The 17,893-nt window shown below is 36.4% G+C and overlaps 1 protein-coding gene across 3 annotated transcripts in view; it reads left to right on the forward strand.

Annotated features, from left to right (window-relative positions):
* HOOK3 (hook microtubule tethering protein 3) overlaps window positions 1-17,893 on the forward strand; it is an 84,465-nt gene that overhangs the window by 35,199 nt on the left and 31,373 nt on the right. For all 3 annotated transcript variants that reach the window (XM_058824094.1, XM_058824097.1, XM_058824096.1), the window contains exons 6-11: window positions 1,631-1,698; window positions 8,554-8,616; window positions 10,044-10,127; window positions 11,099-11,262; window positions 13,383-13,523; window positions 15,052-15,253. In XM_058824094.1, the coding sequence (XP_058680077.1) occupies window positions 1,631-1,698; window positions 8,554-8,616; window positions 10,044-10,127; window positions 11,099-11,262; window positions 13,383-13,523; window positions 15,052-15,253 (722 nt within the window). The remainder of the gene's footprint in view (window positions 1-1,630; window positions 1,699-8,553; window positions 8,617-10,043; window positions 10,128-11,098; window positions 11,263-13,382; window positions 13,524-15,051; window positions 15,254-17,893) is intronic.

Consider the following 17,893-nt stretch of genomic DNA (forward strand, 5'->3'; position numbering starts at 1 on the left):
ACTGGGTTTCTGTAGTTTCTAAGATTTGTCTATGGGGTTGGCAAATAGGAACAAGTAATGCTGGCAACCATGCCCTTTTGGGCAATGGCTGAAGATGAAGCACAATAGAGTCATCCAAAAAGTCGCTTCAGGCCAATTGCCAGACAGTTGAATCCCACTTTAGCAGTCCCTGAAGGAGACTTCTATCCCTCTACCCAAGTGGCACTGACTGTAATTCAGACCTGCACAAATACAGTAGAGACCCATTCATCTTTCTTGAGGGTGCCAGAGAGGATGCGAGGAGCAATGGAGATGTTTGTTTAAGTGTGCTACTTCTCATGTTCTAAACTTGCCTCAGGTGTAGGCTGTAGATTGTTACCGAGTTACCTTAAATTACTCTTCATTCAAGCCAGATGAAGGTAACATAATGGCAAATGCAAACATTTACTCTAAATACTTTAAACAGGAAACATAGTCATGTGCTGGAAAATAAGGCTTTTTTTACTGTAATTGTGTGACAGTTGCATTAAATAAGTGTGTCCTCTAGATATAGCTAATTTTGTGTTTGATGGCTGCCAGGATTTTAGGCCTGTTGTCTTCCCCGTGCTTGGTGCATCTTAACTTTACAGGTCATTCCCCTTTTTCAGTTTTCCTAGGTGACTAAATCACTTTAGTTTCTCCTTCTGAAATTACTTCTGTTCTCTTAACCAGGAGGTTGTCTCCTATTAATCAAAATAGGAGTAGTGTTCTTCCACAAGTGCATAAATAACTCTGGTTTATTAAACCTCCTATCATCTCTGTTTTATATAAAATTATCTTCCTTTTGGTGTCTATTTTTCATTTTCAAGTGGCAAGTATATCTTGATCTTGTGTCCCCTTAACTCTTTCAGTCTGGACATTAAAAATGCACATTTGAAATACCAGAACAATCTGTACTTTGAGTGAGATTCAGCATGAGCAAATTACCCAGTTGAAGGTGACTTTATCCCCAGTGTCTTTCTCTTAATCACATCATTAAAAGAGTAAATGAGATGATGTTTGACTAGAAACTGTATTATACTGGGCAAGTCGTTTACTCCTTGACTTAGTCTAAATGTCAGAATTTGTTCTTCTGGCTACTGTATCATCTTACAAGGTACCTCTTGTGTAGCTCACATGTACACAGAGCTGAGAACTTAAAAAGTGGAGGGGACTTAATTTGTGATGTACTAGAGAAATAAGAACAGACACCAAAAATGAACATGAAAGTACTTGAAAATGAGGATGCTGTAGGAAGGCAGGTTGTTACTATTACACTTACAGAAAAGGACAACCTATGCATGGATCATGTACTTCAAGAGCCTGAACAGTTTGGGAACAAAGTGAGAAAAGGATAAAAGTAGTTATTTCAGAAGTGTGAGATGCCAGGGGAGGAAGAAAGGTAATAATGTACTTTTTTCATTGTTGTAGAGTTCAAATAAGCCTGGATTTGTATCTGAACAGGCTTGCGATAAAATCTTGTTGAATTTGTTGAAGTGGAACTTGACTGGTTCTTATACATTTCAGTGTCATCCATGGCATCTAGTCATTTTGTAGGAAGGATGCAGCTTCTGGTCTTACCTTCTATGACTTGAGTTTCAACATTGACATTTCAGAATGCTTTTATTTTCAGAGTACATCCAGACCATAATGATGATGGAAGAATCAGTTCAACATGTTGTCATGACAGCCATTCAGGAGGTATGCTGGAATGCCCACAGTGTGTGAAAGTTCAGTGTTATTTTACAGTAGTATGCTTTTTCCCACTTAGGAAAAACTTAGTTGAAAGTAAAGAAAATAAGGGGCATAGATTTTGCCTTTTAACAGTGAAAATTTTCTTATTTTTCCTTAGAAAAATCTTGCTTTATGTCAAAGAGCTCTGGTTGAATGTCCCACTTTTCTTTAAATCTAGAAGACTGAAACTTCTAGATATTTCTGATACTGGGTTCCCTTTCCTTTTCTTTTCCCACCCTGTGAATCCTGAAGTGTACTAGATTGATTTTCTGTGGATAACCAATTACTGTAGAATTTTGTCAAAATTTCATGAACTTTTTTTTTTTTTTAATTTAGTAGACGAAAGAGAATTGGGTAACAGTATTGTTTTGTCAGCTGTAGTGTTATGACTTGGGTAATGATATGTAAGATGAACATATATGAATAATACAGTAGGCTGGTATGTTTTTACAAGTCGGTGAGTATACTGCAGTCCATTTTGTAGACGTGCTCTTCTGTGGTAAATTAAAACCACGGTGTTAGCCACTGAAGTCCCCCTGTGACTTACAAGAGGTCCGGAGTGTTTATAATAGAAATGCCTGACAGTCTGTAGATGTTTACTGCAGGCCACTAGCTAGGGGAGGCCACTAGCTAAGGATGGCAGGAAGTCACTAGTAATCCCATTTCTTCTGAACCAGAAGAAGAGAAACTCAATTCCACATTGAGCTTTAGAGCAATTTCTCATCTCTGTAATGTCTGAATAGAGAAAGAAATATCAGTGAGCCTACAAGGAAATCTCTCCACAGTCAGCACTTTGACCAGTGCTGTATCCATGCAGTCATACATTCAGTTGTATGTACATTCTGTGTGCAGACTGCTGGATGTAACACAGCCAAGAGGACTTTGGAAATGAGCATCAAAAGAATTGTTATCTAAATCATCTTCTAGTCAGTGCTGGCAAGCACCAGTTTGCTGGAGTTTTGGCGTATTTTACTTATTTGTAAGTTTTGTAACTGTAATATACAGTATTCTGGGGGGGTTTTCCAGTGTTTTTATTAAACCCAAATTTCAGCATCGCTATCTTCTGCACCATCTTGAAATAGAAAAAGCTTCTTTTATCTTCCTTCTTTATGTTGAAAATCTATTCAATTTTTATAAAAGTCTCTGTTATTTAATAAAATAGCCCATTGAAGCAGCCCATAGTTCTCAACACTTAATGAGTAAACTTTGAACATGTTCAGTGTGTATGCCCTTTTGCTGACATGATGAGTAGAAGTAGGAGGTCATCACAGCATAAGAGTATGTTCTTCTGGAACAGATTTTTAAAATGCAGTGAATCAAAAATTTTAGTATTCAGATACTGACACAGTTCTGAGTGATTTTAATGCTACTTTGCAAGCTTAGAAATCTAAGGCATTTCAGGACCAAATCTCAAGTGCTTGATGAAGAGTTGAGAAAGTGTCTCAGACTTTGAGGTATTTGGAGAACAAGGCCTCTCTCTGTTATTTTTCAATGGGCTTGGAGTTTGGAGAGGTCCCAGTCAGCTGGTAGCTAGCAAATATTATTCCAGTTTTCAAGAAGAGAAAGAAGTAAAATGCTGTCAGTTACAGGTCTGTCTCAGTTCAGTGCCTGGCAAAATTACGGAGAAGGTTACTCTGGGAGTTGGATCATAGGTACGGGAAGAGTTTAAAGGGGTGAGACTTCATGGGATTTTGTAAGGAGGTTTTTCTATTTCTTAGACTAATAGCAGCTCCTAGAATTCAAGTGACTTAGAAAAAGCAGTATGTAAGAAATTAGCTATATATGAATATTTGAAAAGTTGGTATATCATCTAATACAAACATTTTAAAGCATTTGACATTGTGGGTAGTCTTCAAAGTTTGGTATGTCAGAAGATCTCTCTAGGCTTTACTGATGTATTGTGTAATTATTTTTCTGTTTCAGCTGAGCACGTACAAATTTTTTTGATGCTTCTTGGGTTATCATAAATCATTTTGTCATGAAAGTATTTCACAAGGCACAGTAGAACAAGTTTTCTGTTAGTTTTTCAGTGTAGTCAATTTGGTCCGGTGTGTTATCACCACTTAGAATCTGTGATGCTAATCTGTAGGTGGTAGGTATCAAAATGCAAGTTGTGCACAAAATACTAGACTGAATACATTCCTATGCGTAATATAACAGGGTTTTTTTATTTTGTTATTTTCAGATTTTTAAAGGCCCAAAGAATTTTTTAGAGAAATTATTTTGCCCATTATGTATTTCTCTTTCTCCCTTCCCCTTCCATCATTTTTTCCAAGTCTCTTCATGGAGTAGCCAAGTTCATTATTGATGAAGGTAGTAATAAGTAAACAAATTGTTTGGCTTGCTGTTTAGAACATCTCTAAATTTGATCACTTAGCAGGTCAAGTTGAGAGTCAGAATAGTGTGAAGAGTAGTTTCAAAACTTGCCAAGGGGGGAGTAGGAAAAGGTGCATACTGTTTGGGATAACACCAATGGTGTTACTTCCACTTTTTGGTTTTGTGCTGTTTTTCCCTCCTCTGTTTTTTCTTAGCTGATTAAAGATTTATCTTGTCTGAAGTAAAATTATTTTTTGAATAGTTAGGAAATGATATAAAAGTATTTTATTGGGTCTATCAACAGATAGACTGGAGGTAGACTGGGTATCAACTGGAGGAAGAAGAAATTCCAGCTGCTTTAAAGGATATACAGTGTCAAACATAGCCATGACTCTTAAAAACTAACATAAAGATGTTCTAAGAAAGAAAAAGAACGTGAGTACAGAAGCTAGGTTTTGACATTGCTTTGTGGGCACTTAAGTGAGCTTATACAGTATTATTAACTGTAGAAAAAGCATTTCAGATAAAGCAAGTGTTTTGGATTTCAAAATCATCAACTAAATAGAGCAACTGTGTTTGCAAAATCATGTGTGGGGGGAAAAAAAGCTTTCATAATTCATGTTATTCATGCATGCAGGTTTTGTGATAGCTCTACCCCTTCCCTAATCTTCATGTATCCATGACAACACAGTTTGTTCATATTTTACAGTGAAAGAAGTTAAAAAGTGAAGGTTTTCATAATATAGGATTAGAAGATCTACAAGTATTATGAGCATGAAAAAATATAGATGTAAAGGATTAACAGGGAATGACAGCTGCTGCTTATAAAACTACACAAAGAACTGTAAGAGTTGTCATGTTGCAGGTAATTTGCACCATTTAAAATCCATACTGACCGCCATGCAAAATAAACTAGAAAAAGAGCAAGACTGCAAATGCTAGTTGCCAGTTTATTTCACTCTGGGAAGCTCTTAAGCAGGATTTTTTTCTCCTGCAGAGATCTAATGCAATCGCTTGAATTTGCAAGCGCATTTTTAATGTTTCCCTTTTTATAATCTGTGCACATCATCCTCCATTAAAGTTATGTGTGAAAATAGGTGACTATACTATATTTACACTGAATTATATATTTGGAAATGAAAGCCAGTTCCAGTGCTGCAAAATTGTGGAGGTAACCCTTTATTTTTGTAGTCTGGTCCTGAAGAAAACTTGCAGATGTGAAGGGAAAAGAAGAAGGACACTTCCTCATGGTTTTTATTCTCTTGACTGATTTGAAATACAAGTGAAATAGAGTTTGCCCCTCTAAACTCAAAAGTATTACCATTGATCCGTACCTCTCAAGACCACGTACTCTAGTGTCATGCTTGCAGGTTGCATGTGAAGCTCTGAAATTACATCAGCTTTTCATGAATTTTTTCTGACTGAGCTTTTAAATAAAGGAAATAGATAGAAGAAAACAGTATGGAAATTTTCTTTCAATATTATTAAAAGTATTGTAAGATTAGTAATAAATAATGCAGAAAAAGCTGATGTTCTGTTGAGCAGGTAACTGATTGAGCATTTTGCAGCTCTAAACTTCAGTAATACCGGAGAATGCTGATTGACCAGAAACAAAGTCAAGAATAGGGAAAATTAGGCAAGCCTCTTGCATTTTTTAGGTGGAAGGTGTAGTGTGTGTTTCAGGTTGATATACCTATCTGTGTTAAAGCTGGCCTATCTGTATGAAATCTTAAAACATTGCATTCAGTAAAAGTTTTCTTGAAATTTTCAAAAAATCTGAAAGAGAGAGGAGCTTGGGTGGGTGAGTGTAATTGTATGCTCTGTTAGCTGTTCTATTTGTGATGAAGTTTTTACCTCTCAGTGAGGAGAAGTTGTGTACAGGAATCCTGAAGCAGAGTATGGTCAAGACATTTTCTTGCATAAACAATTTACATATTTACAGTATGTGGGGAGATGTGTAGGGAAAAGATGGAAGCACTCTTTGCCATGATAGTTCTGCCTTTACATCCCACTTCTTACAGTTGTTTTATTGTTAACTGATGATAAGAAGTTGGATTCCTGTGTTCCTTTTGAGTTACCTAATGATCTCGTTCTTTGTCTGATTGTGGTACTGGACACAAAATGATCCCTTAAATTTCGTCTTTAGCTTTTCCACTATACATACCACAGACCATCCAATTGCAAGGTGCTTTCTATTGCACTGAGTCATGTGAGATACATCTGCACATGTATCTGTGGCTTTTGCCCTTGGTACCTCGTTCACTTTTCCTCATCACATTCTTAATGTACCTTGTGGAGTGAAATTCACACCTGTAACGTGCATTCATGGTACACCCAGAATATATATCTCCAGTACCTAATCCTACTCCAGATAATGTCTTCTTTTCTGGAGATTTCTGCTAAGAATTCTCAAGGACAGGATGTTTTGGGAAAGATGGCAAAACTTGCTGAAGAAAATAGGGATTATATTATTAGCCATGGCCTGCTTTATGGCAAGTCCCAGAAAGCAGTGACACCACAGTGGCCTCTAGTGGGTTATGTGGTTGCTTGTATTCCGTCTACTTTAAGTCTTGTACAGGCCTTTTGAGCTGGTTTTTCAAAGAGAAAGTTGTGTTAGAGCCAGAAAGGGGTGGTGGCTGTTAGGGACATGTTGTACATCATGCAAGCTGCATGCAGCATGAGACCTGCCTGTTGGAAAGTGCTGACTTTGCAGGCAGAACTTATTTGCATGTGTGTGAGTACATATGTCCAAAGTGTGTTTGTGAACGGCGTTGGGGAATATAAAATACTGAGAGGAGTTCAGTATTTGGCTAATATGGGATATCCCAGTTAGTCATCTGGAAAAGGTGGTGAAATCCAGTATTCAAAATGTGCATGAACATCACAGAAGCAGGGAGGGATTGGGAGGTTTTGTTTAAATGATAATCAACTTAGAAAATAGGCTCTAAATTGAAGATAAGTTTGTAATGCCATTATATATGGTAATGAAAAAGACAAGACTTCATTTTTCAGGGGAGAGCTCTGAGGCTAGGGACTTTCTAATTATTGTTGCAGAGTGCAGGCTTGATGTAATGCTTCTTCATGGAGTAGTTTGTCATTGTAAAGATGTAGAAGAAAATGGAAGAAATTTGGCAAATGTTGTCAAGGTGTGAGGAGGACTGCTGAGGAGAGATAAATTAATTTAAGTAATGCAGCTAAATCCTAGTTAAGGAGATGGGGATAGTGGGAGAAATGTGAGTGTATGATTTGAATTATGTAAATGTCAAACAGATTTTTTACTTGTTCACGGTGATAATAGACAGGATTCAGAAGTGAAGGCCCTGTGTATCCCAAAAGATTTTGCTAAGGAAAATAGTGCAAAAGCACTGATTTCTAGAAGGAGTAAAGAAAGTACTGTCTCTGGAGAGAGTTACCAGGCTAGACAGGAGATTCCAGGGAGGAAAACTTGCCCTGATTTTGGTTAGGATAGGGCCTTTTTAATTGTAACTTCCATGAATCGAGTCATTAGAGAGCTCTTAGAACAGTATGCGTTTGGACAGAAACCTTCAGTGCCATTCTGTAATGATGCCTTTTGAATTAGCTACAGTGCATTTCTCATTTCCAAGACTCTTCCTGTTTTTTTCTTACAGCTTTTAGTAAGAACATTACTTTATTATGTTTACTTGAACTGTGTGGGAAGAGGTTGCTGAGCTACAAGTTTTGCTAGGCTTGATTTCACTTTTACCAACTGGTGCAGCTGGTTGTTAGGTTACTATAAGAAAACAGCTTTTTTCTTCATTTTGATCAGTACATCAGTCAGTTTTGTAGGACTAACTTGAGGGTTTGTGTTGAAGGTTTGGCTGAAGTTGTTTTTTGTTTTGTTTTGTTGCTTTGGTTTTTTTAATAATCTAGGCCAAAACCACTATCAGCTATTCCTGCACTGAAGTAGTACACAAGGAATTGTAATACTCATTTCAGGAATGCACTCTACTGAATTACTTTTTAATGTTGAAAATTAAGGCAGCTCCAGGACAGAATTTTTTCAGCTTTGTTTTGCAGTAGTAGTTGAGATAAATATGTCCTGGAGTTGAGTGAAATAAATAAATTAATTGATGTTAATGTCCAGGTAATGGACATATGTAAAAGTCACTCACTAGCAGAGAAAAATTAAAGCCAGGTCTTGTGTGGTGTGTTTATGTCTACTATCATTCCAATGCCACTGCAGTAAAATCTTTAGTGGGATGTTCTGTAGGCTTATCATAGACAAAGAATGTGCATTGTCAAAAGAAAAAGAGATGATGTAAGGTTTCTTTTATAGGCTTTTAAGGCTTCTTATATTCTTTATATAAGTTTTTTTTCTTGTTCTTGTTTCTGAATATGTCATATATAAAAATGAAGTTAAAAACTTTCAAATTAATTTGTATTAAAGCTTCCAAAGTAAAAATCAGCTTGGTATTTCATTGAAACATAGGTTTTAATATAAAAGTAAATCTTTGCTTTTTCTAATCCAGTGTAATCTAATTGCAGTTGATGAGTAAAGAGTCTCCAGTCTCTGTTGGAAATGATGCTTACATTGACCTTGATCGGCAGGTATCTAGTCTTAGATGTTTCTTTTCTTTTGATCATAGCATGTCAGTGGTCATAATAACTGCATCTTTTTTTTTTTCTTTAATCATTAAAGGGTGTTGTGGAAAAGTAAAATAAGAAGCGAAGAATTAAATCTCAGTATTTCAAGTCCTTTAGCTTTGTAAATTGAGTCTGATTCTATTGTGTATTTAAAGGATATAGAAAAGTTGATTTGAGAAACCAGTCTAGCTGTATGATATAATAGTACAAAACTGCAGATTGGTACAACTCTTTAGGCATGGAGAAAGAAAGAAAGATAAAAAAGATGTACTATTTGAATAAATGTTTTTATCTGAGTTCCTATCTCCAAAGTCAGTTAAAAAACAAAACACCAAAGCAACTGCTTCTAGGGGATTCCTGGAACTGCTGCAAAATGGAGGTTTTCAAATACAATCATTCCTGGTCTGATATATTTTAAAAATTTACAAACCAAAATTTTTTTACTTGCTTGTCCTCATGCTAACACTGTCCTCCTTCCTCAGATTTTTTCTAATTGAGAAGAAGAATAGTACAGTGGTGCTCACTGTATTCATCCATTATGCTTTCTCTGCAGAAAAATGTAAATTCTTGCAGATTAAATTAATTCTTTGTATGTAAACAGGCCCATAAGAAATTAACTTGCAAATGCAAGGTATGATGCTGTTTGAGAAAGCTCATTTAAACTTCATCATATATGATAATACATATATATCTGTACCTAAATATATAACATGCATGCACCTGTTTATCAGACTACTTTTCTTGTAACTATGTTTTCTATGTTATCTTAACTGCATTCATTTGCAGGCCAGTGAGACGTATCTTTAAACATTCAGCTTTTGAAGGGAAGTATCAGAATATTTCCCACTGCTTATAAGGTTCAGTGCCCTTTTTTAAAGAGTAGGCTTCTCATGTCACAATCTAGTTTTATTCCTATTGTGCACTAGAAGTAGCTTCCAGAGGCTAGAAGGATTTTACCCTAATTGTTCATTCCCTGTATTCCACCTTCCAGTCCCTTTTTTATGTCAAATGTAGATTGAAAATTGAAATTACACACTTTTTGCATCTGTAAAGAAAAGTGGTATTGACAGGTTTTTTTTGGTGTAGAGATTTGGTGAGTTCTTCAGACCCAATTTCTCCTGGAGTTTTTGACTCAATTTATAGAGTAGATGTGATAATTCTAATACAAAAGGAAATGTTACTTTTAGGTATATTTTCTTTTTACTGATACACAAACTAAACAGTATTCACGTCTGCTCTTTTTTTTTCCTTTATATGAATGGAATTGCTCAGTTTTTAAAAATGTTATGTATTACCCCAATGTAAAAATAATTTTACAGGCTGTAGTCCAGAATATTTTTAAATGGATCACAGAGAGTGATGAAAATTTAAACATTTCTTGTTTATGGTAGCTGAAGAAAACTACAGAAGAATTAAATGAAGCACTTGCAACAAAAGAAGAAATTGCCCAGAGATGTCATGAGTTAGATATGCAGGTAAGTTTGCTATAGAATCTGTATCAATTTTGAAGTGGAGAAAAGTTTTGTGAACTTTGTGGTGGCTGAAAATAAGTATTAGCGTATTGAAACACAATTTATAGAAGGGGGATGAAAATGTCACAGTAATTGTTTTGTTTTCACTTGTGCTAGCAGAATGAATATCATTGTTTTCTTATCTTGTTGCTGTGTTGTCAGTATTATGACTCATACTAGCAAAACTGCTTTTCATTCAGTTAGGAAGTGTTTGACCTGTGTGGTAAAACTTTTGCCATAGAGAACTAATAAAGTTCTGATGCTGTAGTTAAATCCCAGTCAGACGTTGCCGTGGACCATTAAATGTGTATGGGTTTAGACTAAGTCTTACTGTAAGCAAATCAATACTCATCAGGAAGACATGAGGAGTGTGAAAGAGGAGCACTGAAAGGTGTTACTATTGCAATCCTTCTTCAAAATATTAATTCAGATTTCTTGTAGTTCAGTAACTGTTGGAATTAGTAAAGCTGATCTTTGTTTGTTGTGGTTAATATATGAACCCATGTTTCAGGTCTTGGAGCACTTTGAGTTCTTTCCCTCTTTGGGACTGTGTTCCTGTTTCAGGCCTGCTTGCAGATGGCCTTTACTGTGAGGAGCTAGTTTTATTTGTTGTTAGGGAAAGGATGCAGATTTTATTATAATAAGTACCTGCTGTCAGAATAGACTTTTTCTTTAAATGCTTATGTGAAATACATAAAATAATAGTTATGTTTCCTGAATTTTAACTCTGCCACTAATGTTGCAATATGTTGGTTACATCACATAGCAATTGAATACCTATTAAATTATACAACATATTCTTGTGAAATGTGATTAGTGAAGCCTGCATGTTTCTGTTTGTGGCGTCTGTTGATATTTCATTATGAACATGAGAAAATACTGTTCTCTGTACCTGGGTGGGCTAATTTTTCCTCTTCATACTTTTATTACAACAGGTTGCAGCCCTCCAAGAGGAGAAGAGCAGCCTGCTTGCCGAGAACCAGATTTTGATGGAACGTTTAAATCAGTCTGATTCCATTGAAGATCCCAACAGTCCTGCAGGTCGTAGACACCTGCAGCTGCAGACACAACTAGAACAGCTCCAAGAGGAAACATTTAGGTAGAAAAGCTACACTAGGTTAAGGTGTTTGTTTGTAGCTGGCAATAGAGGTGACTTAAATATTTCTGGTTCTGCTGCAAATGTGAATTAGTATAATGGATGGTTTATCGCCACAGTAGTACAGTTTTTAAAGTGATGTATACATTATAATTTCACTCTTTACAAGATCCAGCATTTAAAAAAGCACAGTTTCTTAGTGATGAAGTGCTTTATATGTCACTCTACTGTGAGTTATTTTGAATTGCTTGTATGCAGTCATTTCACCCATGTTTTGCAAAGTCAGTGAGAATGAAGAGTAGGATGCTTTCCTTTTTGCAAATTATTCTGATTGTATTTTTAAGGTCTAGTAATTCCTAGATGAAAGTTTGCTATAGGCTGTACTGCTGATGGCATTATCAACATAGGAAAATATGTCCTTACCTGAATCTGAAAACAAATTTCAGAGATAATGAAAGATAGAGATTATCCATCTATGAGTTCTGCACTTCATTTGCATTTCCCCAGTATGTTAAAATGCAGTTCCTCTTTAAACATCCTTACTGATCCTCTTGACTGTTGCTTTCAGAGTGTGTCAGCCTGTTCTGCTGAAGAAAGCTGGTTCACTTAACCATCACCTTTTCATTCTCTTTCCCATACTTTCCTTCTCCTTTGTGAGTGAAATTATAGTATTTCTTTCTTTACACTGCCAGCTTTTCTTTTGCTATCTTCTTCTCATTGCCTTTTTCCAATTCTTACAATATATGCCATATTACTTTCCTTCTTTTTTCTGTTTTCCAATTCCTCTTGCTAAGCCTCCTTTCCTGCTTGTTCTGGCATATCATTTCCTATCAGTTCCTTGAAAAACATTCTGTGTTTCTCTTTCACAGCAACTAGTGCCTGGATTTTTTTCTTTTTATATGTCTACCATGTAAAGGAATAAAGTAATGGTGATGTCCCCTTTTGTCTCTTCTGATTCATCTCCATGGTCTGCCCTTTTATCTCTTCTGATTCATCTCCATGGTCTGCAGTGATTCCTACTTGAGTCTGGTATCAGTTACTGTTCAAACAGATTTTGTCCCTGTGTTCAATATTTGCACTGTCTGTTACTGTAGTTTCAGGTTCTGAAGGTCATTCTAAACTGTTTTCATATGTGAGACTCATTCCTGGTCTCCTTTACCTCTTTCCCCTGTCTTCATATTATGTGGCTTCTAATGGCAATTTGTATGTGTTGCTTCCAGCTCTACCTGATCAAGCAGGAAATTTGCACAGTTTAAGTGGTGCCTTGTGCAGTACACCACTTTTCCTCCTAGTCTTGCCTCTTTGTGCTTTGACTGTCATGGTCTGTCATGATCCAAATCTTCATTGTTTCTGCTTTGGATGACTCAAAAGATTTTCTCTTGTCTCCATTCTTGTAGATGGTTTTTGGACTCCTTGACTTTGTTTTTCCCTCATGTCCTTATCTCCTATCCTGGATTGTTTTTGTTTTAATTTCAGAGCAAAATCACAGTGGGACTTTGTTTCAGGTTGCGTCTTCTTCTGTTCATTCAAAATACATTGAAAAAGTTTATTGCTTACTCCATTTGTTCACTGCCAGGTTCATAGAGCTTTGGCTATGCATAGTGTATGCAAGCAGCTCAGCAACTTTTACTTGCTAACTAGATAGCCTGGTTCTCCAGATGTACTGGCCATGAACAGGTTCTTTATGAGAAAATAAATAAAGCCGCTTCAGTGAGAGGTCTACGGCATTTATAACATCTTACAATCAGGTCAACATTTTTGGAGGTAGATGAGTTGGACAGCTGAACAGAATAGAATAAAGATGTTATGTTCAAACTCTGGGTGTCCGAAGATGAAAAAAGATTGAAATTTCTCCTTAAGCTTCCCTTGTGTTAAACTACAATTATAGAAGGAAACCTCAGGTTTTGTTTTTATGGGAACATAGGTTACCTTGTGAATTTTCAAGTAGAAAGACTTATATTAAATTGGGAGCATTGATAAAGTCAGTCTGCTTTTACCTTTTGAATAAGCACATTGTGTTGTTGTTTTACTTCACGGCAGCAGGAGGCCATTTCATGTGTTCTTAGATGGGCTGATGGCTCAGGATGAGAAAATATTTCCTGGGTTTCTTTCCATTCTTACAGATTAGAAGCTGCAAAAGATGACTATCGAATACGCTGTGAGGAACTAGAAAAGGAAATTGCAGAATTGAGACAACAAACAGAAGAGCTTACTACACTGGCAGAGGAGGCTCAGTCTTTGAAGGATGAGATAGATGTACTCAGGTAAATTTTGTTCCGTTAACTCTTTTAACTATTACCTTTTAATCTGTATAATTTGTGTACTTAATCTACATTATCTTTTAAGTAATTTATATTAAACACTTTCAATGCCAAGATTCTTTGGATCCTCCAGTTTAAGTACACAGACTGACACGCAATTCGGCTTGAGTAAAATAGTTGCTTATTTTGTCAATCAATAACTATAATTCATCAACAACTATTGTCAATCAATAACTATGATTAAACTTAATAATTCTATGCCAATTAATGGTTATAACAGGGCACCCAGGGGTCTGTTTGAGTATGCAGTATTCACCTTTATCATGCCTCAGGCATCTGTTCTCATCAGAAAACTAGGCTGTTTCCTGTCGTGGGTTTGCATTGTTTGGACTTTGAGTGATGCTTTTGGTTTACTATGTAATATTAGTGTGAACAACATCTGTTGCAGCTCTCATTCCCACTGCATTTTAGCAATGAAAGTTGTCATGATTTGATGATACTAGGGGTTTGTAGAATGGGACAGCCACTTTACTATGGAGCACATTCCTTCAGTATTGGCATCTATTTCCATGGATTATTCAGAGCGGAGAGATTACTCATTCTCTCCGGCAAGACTTATTTAATACCGCTATTCTTAATTCACTGGCAGCCTTCTACCAAAGCTATCTGTCTTTATCCCTTCTGTCATTAATATAAGAAATGAACCCATTAGACTGCATAAACTGTCTGGGTGGCATGGGTTCAAAGAGCCATTTCCTTGTCCCAAGAGAGAGGCCCTGCACCTCACTGAGGATTAAACAGAGCTGGCTTGCCTCAATGTCCCATAAACCGACACATTAATTCAGTGGGAGGTTCCCTGGGTTTCACAGGAAATTGAGTCTGTAAACTGGTTGATTCTAAAAGGAAACTGGGAACAGTAATAGTAGCAGAGGTCTTTGGGGGAAGTGAGGTCCATTTTGTAATCTTGGAAGTGCAGCAGGTAGATTGGTAAAACTCTGAAAAGCTGAAGCCTGGTGTTTCTTTTTCTTTTGTCCTTTTTTTTTTTTTAGAAGGAGTCAAGTTGCAAAACTCTTACTGTTCTTCTGTGTCACCAAGTACAATTTATCTAGCAGAGAGATCTTTATTATTTTAGTCCTGGTTATCATTAAAACAAACTGAATGGCAGAAACTTTTCTTCTTTACCCTTGAAAAATTTAGGACAGAACATAATCTAGAATTGAAAGGTAATGAGTGGGAGTGAGGTTGTTTTAGCTACTATTTTAAGATTGAAAGCAGATAAGAAAGTTGTGTTAGGAAGAGGGATAGAGGGTCTAAGAGAAACTTCAGCAGCAACTTTTAGAGTTGACAAATAGTTAGGGGAAGAAAACAGACAATTAAAAGTGAAAACATCAGTAATAGGAAGATATGATTGCTTTATTTTTCTTCCCATGAATGTCTTCTGCATTAAGAAAAAACTGTGAAGAAGCATTTTAAATTTTGTTCATTTTGTTAGTTTTTGGAGTTCAAATTTGATACAAATCTGTCCCTTCAGGCATTCTTCTGATAAAGTAGCCAAGTTAGAAAGCCAAGTAGAGTCATACAAAAAGAAATTGGAGGACCTGGGTGATTTGCGGCGGCAAGTGAAGCTTTTAGAAGAGAAGAATACAATGTACATGCAAAATACGGTGAGCCTGGAGGAAGAACTAAGGAAGGCCAACGCAGCACGCAGTCAGCTGGAAACATACAAGAGACAGGTGAGAACATCAGTGCTATAGTACTCTGTATTGTTCAGCACTTTGTCTTCATCACATGGCTAGTGCTTCAAAGTAAGAAAAAGTTATGTAAAAAATAACTCCTGTTTAAAAGACTTCCATGTTTTATAGGTACTTGCTACCTTTTGTCCTTCTTTCCTGCAGCTTGTCATTACTACAAGTTTGTTACTTTTTCAAAAAAGCAGTATTTCTTGCATTTAAAAACTTAACAGATGTAAAGCTTCTTTTTTCTAAAATGGTTCCAAATTCATATTCAGTAGTTGGGCTTGAATTAGAGGCTGTCCTTTCAGAAAAAGTATTCATTTTCACTTACAATTTTCCAGCAGTGAGGAACACACCACAGCTGAGGTAAGTTGTTCTTGTGGTTAAATAACTTCTTTTTTTAAGGTTCTAGTTTCTCTGATACATATGAATTTTTCCACTTAAGAAAAGAGAAGTACATATGTCATCCTTGTTGTTTATATGCACCTAGTGGAATACAAAATGTGTCAGCAGCACACTCTGTGGAGTGAAAGGCACCTGTTTATCCTCTTACTTGTTCAAGTGCCATGTGATGCTGTTTGTGTAAAGGTGCATCATGTGCTTAATCTTCTTTCTGCTTCTTTACTTCAGGGACATGATGTTGTTCTGTTATTCTTGTTACAGGGCTGGACAGAGTATGGTTTAGTAAAGCAGTAGTGCCTGCTCTGTATTTCTGCCTGATTGAACAATCACAGCAGAGGGGTCCCTGTATGTCAGTTTATCATAGAATAAAGTATAGAAATAAACACTGAACAATACTGAAAGCCCAAGAATTATGTGTCTCCCTAAGACTTGATAGACTCTTTCCCTGCAGTTCATGATCTCGGTGTTTAAAACAAATGGTTTCAGCCTATGTGGGCTAATTTTAAATACAGCCCAAATGATTTTACCAGAAAAAAAAGGTTGGAGAAGAAAAATGGTCCAAGGGGCAAAGAGAAATGCAATGTAGAAAGGAATGGCCTTCCATTCCTACCAATGAATAGTATCAAGTTTACTGGCAACTCGATATTTCACTCCGTTTAACAGCTGAGCATGTGATATTGTTGTGTAATCTCAATATCTGCATTTGATTCTTCTTATTTCACCAACCAGAAGGATTTTGGAAGGGCCAGTCCCATCAGTTGTGCTGCTAAAGTACTCCTTTTCTTCGGTGTGTTTTATACGTAGGGCTTCCTGTATGAGGAGCTGTTGTTTGCTGCAAAAATGCTTACTGGCTGAGACTGGAATAAGCCTCAGGTGTCCTGTGGCAGATGTGTTTTTCTTCACCTAACTATGGTGTCTCAAAATGAACACTCTGTGTTTGTCTTCAGTGTCTGTAAGACTGGGCTCCTTTTGAAACCTGCCTGTGATTCATAAGCCTCAAAATTATTTTTCTGGGAATCCTAAATTGTGCTATCAGAAGTAAGTTGGATATAAGGCTTGTGATGTTATGATGTTATGTCACTGCTGAGTACTAGTGTGTTCCTGTAATGGAATATGTCTTGTCTGGTGCTTGAAGGATCCAACCTGACTCATGAGGACACCATTAGAGAATTTTTTCTTTGGCTTAGAATCATTGTGCACATGAAAGTGGGTCGTCCAAATTCCTCTAGTAATCTGCAAGGAAATTGCATCTTCACTGCATAGAGCAGTCTCTGTGAGGTGAGGTTGAGTGGTAGTGTTTTGTTTTTGCTCTTCTGAGAGCAAGCACAAGCCTTTTCTAAAAAACTTTATTTTGGAATAAAGAATTCAAATGTAAAGACTGCAGGATATTTTTTTTTGTAATTTTAATTCAGCCCCTTTGTGCATGTGCTTTCTGATACATAGTTAACAGTATGTCTTGCTTTTCTTTGTTGCAAGATTCCTGCTTTACTCATTCCATACACAGATAATGCTTAGTGAATGTGATGGCAGTTAATTTTCTTTTAATCTTCTGCATTACCATGAAACTGTATGCTTTTCTATACACTCACAAGTCTTAGTCAAATTTATTTCCTGCAGTGTTTTTATGCATACCATTACCTTAGCATGACTGGTTACAAACATAAATGCATTTCTTTCCATTTGAGGTGAAAATACTAATATTTTGCAAGTGGTGGCACTGTCACTGGTGAAGGTCTGCAGTTGTTTTGTTATAGCTGCAGTTATTCTGATGGTCCTAGTGATAAATGTCACTTTTGAAAAATGAAATATTTTCCTATCTAACATGTTCATTTCTTTAATCTCAGAAAATGCAGGCCTGTGCTGATTTTGCAGCCTTTAATTTAGGAAAAGCAGCAGCAAAGTCCTTCTCTAAATCTTAGGACCATTAATATTTTAGGCCTTTTAGTTATTTTGCTATAGTTGTACACATTGAAAATAAAAGGCCATTAGAACCACTAGGGGATCTTGATGTAGATATGGCTACTGCTTTAATCACTTCCCTTTATATCTAAAAGCCATGAAAAAGCCTTCTTATAAACTGATTCAGAAGAAGCTGTAGATCTTTAGCTGAGTCTTCATTCAGCTTTTGTATTTGTAGGTCAGTCTTTAGCTTTTTTGCGCTCGTGCTCTCTCCATTGTGAGCTTTACGAGTGTTCTGGGAATGAATCTTTGTTAGTAAAGGCTGAAAGTATTGAAAAG

Source organism: Ammospiza caudacuta, chromosome Z (genome assembly GCF_027887145.1).
Source record: "Ammospiza caudacuta isolate bAmmCau1 chromosome Z, bAmmCau1.pri, whole genome shotgun sequence".
Taxonomy (NCBI): Eukaryota; Metazoa; Chordata; class Aves; order Passeriformes; family Passerellidae; genus Ammospiza; species Ammospiza caudacuta.